Source organism: Sinocyclocheilus grahami, unplaced genomic scaffold, assembly GCF_001515645.1.
Source record: "Sinocyclocheilus grahami isolate Dianchi unplaced genomic scaffold, SAMN03320097.WGS_v1.1 scaffold547.1, whole genome shotgun sequence".
NCBI lineage: Eukaryota > Metazoa > Chordata > Actinopteri > Cypriniformes > Cyprinidae > Sinocyclocheilus > Sinocyclocheilus grahami.
In genome coordinates this window covers 815,356-823,033 of record NW_015505726.1, presented here as the reverse complement: position 1 = coordinate 823,033, position 7,678 = coordinate 815,356, and the positions used below count along the sequence as shown (strand labels likewise).

Sequence of the window (7,678 nt, the reverse complement as noted above, 5' to 3'; positions counted from 1 at the left end):
ACGTAATGGGTCTATTTCCAGCACTGACTCACTCCATATGGAATGATCTTGATATGAAATGCAAAAACCCACAGGGACATGAAGAGTTGCACAAAGCACACTGGAGTTTCTCAGAATTCGCTTTCTGCGAGCATGGAGCTGTGCTTTTTATGACCTTGTGTCCAGGTACTTTCATGCCCCACGGCTGCGTGTGACCATTCGGCCGGCTGAGTGGGGGAAGGGTGGAGTAGGGTTGGATGAGAGTGGGTTTATTGGGGTGGATGTCTGTGGTTTTTTTTTTGTGCTTGTGGATTAATCTAGAGTCCTTAACCCACTTCCAAGTCCATAGCTGGCACGAGAGAGAAGAAATGGCATCATGAATGAGATCTCTCTCTGCTGGACCGAAGCTAATACGGGTTCAGCTGAAGTTCGACCGGGTGGGTCACGCACATGGTCCTGTGGTCAGCCCAGGCGAATGGGAAAAGCTCTGCCATAACATAAGAGCAAGGGATCACTGCATCTCTGGCCAGCAGCCACGGCCCAATCCGATCTCTGGCACTAGATGCAGAGAAACCAAGGGCCACCGTGTGCACTGACTAAGCATGCGTGCTATTCTCCCTCAAGCGCACACTCGTGCAGTTCCGTTGAAACGCTCTTAACGGGAATTTGCATTTGCAAAGAAGCATGTGCTTTGGAATAAAGCTGTTTGCATAAGGCAGAATCTGTCAGCAGCCTTCAGGGAATCAAACCAACCTTGTTTCAAGGCTGCTGTGAAAGAAATGCAATTAGCGAGTTCAAATGGTGTGGGACATAAAATAATATGCAGTGAGAGATTGTCAACGTACACCGTGTATCTCGTTAATGCGACGTATAGAAGGTATGTGCTAGACTTCACATCCGTCATCTGTTGTGTTCCTCTTGAGGGAATTAGGAGCAAACTCTCATCTGAGGTTCTGCTTAGTAATGCTAATGCAAGCTGAAGTCATTCTGTCAAATTCTGATGTCATTCCTTTTCACATTCATGTCACTTATTAAGCCAGTAGAGATCGTAATAGTGTGGGTTTCCAAAATAGCATATGTGTATTAGGAGGGCAATTACAATATTTCTGGACTGATAATTAACAGCTTGTTGTGCCTGATACAATTAACCTTTTATTTTATTTATCTACTTGTTTTATTATCTATTTATTTTTATACATATAAAAGCTTTAATAAAAGTTTAGAATGTGGACTTTTTATGCATTTAGGAAATCTGATTTTGATTACTTTGTTACTTTGCTTTTTCATTTACAGAGAAATTAGAAATGTTCCCTTCATAATTTAAGAAATATAGTGATCAAAATAGGTATCTGTAAAAACGTCATGACCTATATCATGTCAGTATATTGTAACAGTCGTAACTGGTAGAATACAATAAGCAAGCATATTTGTATACATGAAAACTGTCATATGCACATGTGAGAAATCCTTCAAAATATTTCCTTATTTGTTTGATTTATTTGCACGGCTAAAACAACTGACAGAAGACTAAATGTAAATAGTGCTCATAACAGAATATAGGAATGTGTCTTGTGTGAACTTTGTTTTCAAAGTCAATTCCCAGTTATTCTTAGTCATATACGCTTTGGTTCCAAAGTTTGGGTTCAGTAAGTTGTTTTTATTGTTCTTGTTGCCGTTTTTTTTAATTTTTTTTCAAAATGTACAGTAAAGATTTTTTTAACCACTTTTGACTTTCTATTCATCAAAGATTTCTGTGAAAAATACAAAAATATTTAGCAGCACAACTGTTTTCAACATTAATCATGAGAAATGTTTCTTTGGTACCAAATAAGCATATTAGAATGATTTCTGAAGGATCATATCACATCATGTCATGATTGCTGAAAATTTTGCTTTGCCATCACAGGAATAAATTATATATTCAAATTATAATATTATTTCACAGTAGTACTGTTTTTACTGTATTTTGTTCAACTAAATGCAGCTTTGGTGAGCAAAAGCAACTTCGTAAAAAATATTACCGACCCCAAACTTTTGAACAGTAGTGTAATCGTGCACCTATTAAAAAGCATTGATCGGTACTGATCTCTCTCATTATTATTCTCTCCCTAGCAACATCTAACCCCTTCACCCAGAAGCCACCACTGTTCAGTACCCTTCTGTACTCCATCGTGCCCATCATGGGCATCACAGCCATTGTCCTGCTCTCCTTCTGGATGTATCGACATCACAAGCTGGCGTATCCACCTGTTCTGGTGCCTACCCAGGTAAATTGATATCTCTACTGTTTAATGCATGTGTTTTGATTCACTTTTAGTAAAATGAGAGAAGTATTTCCATATTTTGAAGGGAAACACTAATGTCAGTGATTCACATGCAGCACAATGTTGCAAAACCCATCTGCTCTTATCGCTGTAGCTCTTGAGTTTCAGTGTATCAGAACATTTTCATGCCACTAGAAACGGTGCTATTGGGAGCTGTTATTTCCCCTGGGCAGCACCTCCTGTTGATGTGAATGACAGTGATTTCAGGGATCTAATGTGCTCAATGTCACACTCACTTGAGCTCAAACACACTGTCAGCTGAAATCAAACTAGATCTGTCAGGACACGGTTGTGTTTCAAGTGCCCTCTTCTCCCACCAGAAAGACAAGATAACAGAATATAACACAAGACATGAGCAATCAGGTGACCTTTACCCCTGTGTGTGACTAGTGTTGAGATTCCCATCTACTTCTGATTTACACAATAGATCTTTATAGATTTAGCTAGTGAAGTCAAAATCTGAACTGATGGGTCAGCTTGAAAAAAATCCTTACTGTTTATCCTTAGCCTTGCAGGACATCTTTAGCAGCTCAGAGTAGATGCATTTATGTGTGCTGGGCTGATATATGGTCTGTGTGGTAGCACAAAGGGTTACCTTAGTGTCAGGTGAGCATTTGGAATTCCCCGATTGAGTTTCAGGGTTATGTAGGACAGTTCTGACAGATGAACCATCTCCTTAGCGCTGCTGATATTGAGTATCATGATCAGCCCAAACTTGTTTTTGATATGTAGGGAACTTTATTAGCTCTTAATACAGCCGTCAGAAGGCCTCAGGGACTATTACAACACTTAGTTAATATGAAACTGCATTTGCACCTTCCCTAATGGTATATCAACTAGAAACATTGTTGGGGTTTGACAGTGGTTGGGTAGGAGATATGGAAACACGGGGGGGAGGGGGGGTTTGGTGAAAAAGAAAGCCGTTTTGGAGCAAGAGAACATTTAGGGTTCCTACGCAGTTTGGAAAAGTATGGAATTTGATTTGAGTAATTTCCAGGTCTGGAAAAGTATGGAAAAAGGAAAGCAGAGTATATAAAAATATTTGTATTTCCATACTTTTGCCCCCTATTTAGTTTTCTATAATATAAAATTAAGAATTTAATGAAAATAAATTAATCATACAAGAAGTATCTTTTCATGGCAGCTGTTTAATGATTCTTTGATGATTGTCAAACACGACTGAATTAATACAAAAATGCAGGTTATAGTCAGGTTTTGGGTTTCTTCTCACGATATTCTTAGGACTGTATGACAGAACCTCTAAAAGGATGTTTGCAAAACTAAAAAAATATACGGACTTTTGTGTGCACACAGAAACTGAGCTTGATTGCGCCATCAGCAAATAGACTTATGGCCTTGAAATATGATGTACTGCTCTAAATATAGGCAAATTTTGAACAATTGTTTACAATTGTCTTTTTTATAGACCCTTGAACTTGGCAAATAGGACAAAGCACACAGCCGTATTGTGCCATCGGCCCATTTCGTCAACAAAGGATGCATTAAATTGGACATTAGTCCTTGATATTATCTATTTACCAAATTTTGAGCAAATAGATCTCTATTAATTCATGTGCATCCATGCTCTCATTTTCTACATAGTAAGATGGCAGTGACGCACAAAGGAAATAGGTTATACTACAGGTGCATCTCAATAAATTAGAATGTCGTGGAAAAGTTCATTTATTTCAGTAATTCAACTCAAATTGTGAAACTCGTGTATTAAATAAATTCAGTGCACACAGACTGAAGTAGTTTAAGTCTTTGGTTCTTTTAATTGTGATGATTTTGGCTCACATTTAACAAAAACCCACCAATTCACTATCTCAACACTCCATGCCACGCCGCACTGATGCAGTAATTCATGCAAAAGGAGCCCCTACCAAGTATTGAGTACATGTACAGTAAATGAACATACTTTCCAGAAGGCCAACAATTCACTAAAAATGTTTTTTTTATTGGTCTTATGAAGTATTCTAATTTGTTGAGATAGTGAATTGGTGGGTTTTTGTTAAATGTGAGCCAAAATCATCACAATTAAAATAACCAAAGACTTAAACTACTTCAGTCTGTGTGCATTGAATTTATTTAATACACGAGTTTCATAATTTGAGTTGAATTACTTAAATAAATTAACTTTTCCATGACATTCTAATTTATTGAGATGCACCTGTATATATAAAACTAGAAATTGTAATGCGTAAGCACTCGAACAAAATTCCCATACGCATGTGAATAGTTTCCGTGTGCATGCAAAAGTCAGGTTTTTTTTTTTAGGGGCTCTGGAGGTTGTCACTTTCGAGAAAATCAATGAATAAGCACAGAGGACTTCTACTACATACCAAATATAAAGCTGAAAATAAAGCTTCAATGAATCATATATGTTAAATAAATATGGTCTGAAAATCTACTGAGAAGTTTGGACATCTGAGTCTGGAAAAGTATGGAATTTTCAGATGGAAAATGTGTCCTGTATTTTGTGATTTATTTATTTTATTATTATTATTATTATTTTGAAAGAAATTAATACTTTTATTTAGCAGGGACACATTAAACTGATCAAACGTGACAGTAAAGATGTTGCATTGTTACAAAAGATTTATATTTCAAATGAATGCTGTTTTGAGCTTGCTCTTCATCAAAGAATCTTGAAAACTGAAAGAAAAGGGGAAAAAATGGTTTCTGAAGGATCATGTGACACTGAAGACTAGAGTAAACTAAAGGCTGCTGAAAATTTAGCTTTGTCATCACATTATAAAAAAAAAACATTAATATTAATATAAACAGTGCTTTAACCGCATTAAGTGCTTGGCTTCACTGTGAGTATGGGAATTTTTTGTTTCTGGAAGGAAAGGGCATTCAGGCAGCTACACGCATTTTGCAGAATTTCCTCTTTTTTTTATATATATATATTCATATTTTAGCTATTATGCATGTGCCTAAACTCATTCCACATCTATCTTTACTTAAATCACCGTTTTTATTTTTACTCACCTTTTTTGTGTTTTTGTTTATTGCATTAGACAGGAAATGTTTTGGTATATGGGGAGGGAAGACGTGCAAACTGCTGCACCACAGCTCTGAAAACACTATTTTCTTATTGTCATTTAGTTTTTAAGTCATGGTTAAAAGGTTCCTGTTCCTGTGTTGGTTGTCTGTCAAGGATACAATATTATATTGTATCTATGAATGGGAATGCAGATCGGTTTTACTTCCTGAATGGTAAAAATGTATGCCCGATTTTCTTTAAACTTTTGCTTTGAACTCTTTAAAATCTTTTGTGTTTTCTTTTGAAATATTCGGAATTGTTCCTAGTAGACAGTTTTATTTGGTAAAGTCTCTCAGAATCTTGTACAAGTCTGGCAGTTGCTGTAACATGCAGATTTGGCCTCAGGTATAAGCGGCAACCGTTGAGTGGTGTCCTTGGGTCTGAAGGTTCATTCTTTTCAGTTATATTCACTTACACAAAGTTAAAATTAAAAAAAACATAAGGCAAGATGTTTAATTGGAATATCTACTTGAGGCCCACACCTGCATCAGTCTTTGCTGTTTTATCTTGTGAAGCATGTGCTTTTAACAGCATAAGTAGCACCAAACAGAATTGCAAAAATAAAATAAAAATCCCCAAATCATTGGTTGGACAAATAGATTGTCCCATCCCAAACACAAGCCATTGGTTGAGTAAATGTTGCTATGTCAGGACGTTTTCAGACAAGAACGACCTCTGAATGCCTTACTTTTAGCCTCTGCACAGTAAAGTAGAAGAAAGTGTTTTAACTTAAAAAAAAAAAAAAAAAAAAAAAGTGGTGTTCCTATCTTTTGGCTTGACATAAATGTTAAATCTTTTGGACAGACATAATTGGGTTAACCTGTAAAATTATATTGTGTTGACCAGCAAGTGAAAGTTCCTACAGAAATAGTGAAACACATTTACTCGTTCTTAAAGAAATCGTTAAATTCCCCATCACGTATTTCCATCTCATATACGTTAAACTAAAACTAACACTTGATTTCCTCTTTCCTTCCTCAACTAGCACGCCTTTCATATAATGATAGAGGTAAGAGAAGCCTGACTCATTCATCTATTTTTTTTTTTTTTCAAGATTATGTTGGAACCTCATTTTAAACCTTTTTTTTTTCATTGATATCAAAAGCACCCCTTTGTTTTTGTTAGCACATTTTCCTATAATATCCCACTGGTTTTATTTTGCGTTTATCCCTGCACATTGCCTCATCAATCTGTGATGTTCTGACTTTCAGTGCACGGATAACAAAAACGAAATCCTCTCTGATTCAGGGGACTCAGGCAGAGATCCCTTGATTTAGGTGCATGGTAAAATAGCAGTACTGAGGTTAAAATGCACGTCTCCAAGCATGCAGCAAATGTATGCAAAGATGAATGTTATGAATGTGGGAATGGGGAACAGCTTAAAGTGCTTTTATTGTACTTAACCTATAAAACATTTGCAGTCATTTTGAAAGATTCATGGCAAAGTGTCATATTGCATCAGTGTCACCCCTTGGACATTCTCCATTTCAACACACACAAAATACACATGAAAAATCAGTGGTTTGATACCTTTGAAAGATGTGAGGCTGTGGGTCTCTGCGGCACTCATTTGCAGTTTTGGCCAGAGAGGCAAAGCTTTTAAAAACTGGAATGAACTAAGATTATTCCCTGATGAGTCCTGAGCTGTATTTACATTTGCATGAATGTGCTTCTTGACAGATGTTCGTCCATGAGCTAAATAAATCTACAAGAGCAAAATATAAAAATGCCTTGCAAGTTTTAAAAGGGTCATGTATTGTAAAACTGGATTTTTCCCTCCCAGTGAGTAATGCAGTGGTATAGTGATTATACAGATTATACTGGGGGGGTTTTTCCCTCCAGAAATCACTTTCCATATCACACTAACGGTGAAAGCAGCCTGTTTTCTTGGGGCTAGAAAAAAAAGTTGAAAATGGTCAGGAAAAACTGAATTATGGCCAGGATATTTAACTTTTAGACCAGGAAACCTTGACTAACATTATAAGTGGACCTCAGGGGGAAATAAAATGCTGCAGAAGTGTAAGATATTGCCCTTTTAAACCCTTTTTAAATCGCTTTGTGTTCCCAGAGGGTGATTGAACCATAATGTTGGGCAGCCCAAGACCAAGTAAAGGAAATCAACTGGTCATTCAGTGTTTCTGGAGCCAAAGATTGTTGCCTGATTCCTCTTGAGATTGAGTCCATCCTGAAGGTTTAATACAAAACATCACATTGATGCTTTTATCCACCTGTGTGCCAGTACTGATAAGAAACACTCTGGCACTAAGAAGTCCATTTAGTTCTCTAAGGATTTAGCTCTGAATTACATTGTATATATGCTGCCTAC

General features: G+C 36.8%; 1 protein-coding gene across 1 annotated transcript in view; it reads left to right on the top strand.

The window, feature by feature from the left end:
* Nucleotides 1-7,678, top strand: part of acvr2aa (activin A receptor type 2Aa) — a 54,378-nt gene that overhangs the window by 33,380 nt on the left and 13,320 nt on the right. The window contains exons 3-4 of the mRNA XM_016238747.1: nt 166-242; nt 2,092-2,246. Of these exons, the coding sequence (XP_016094233.1) occupies nt 166-242; nt 2,092-2,246 (232 nt within the window). The remainder of the gene's footprint in view (nt 1-165; nt 243-2,091; nt 2,247-7,678) is intronic.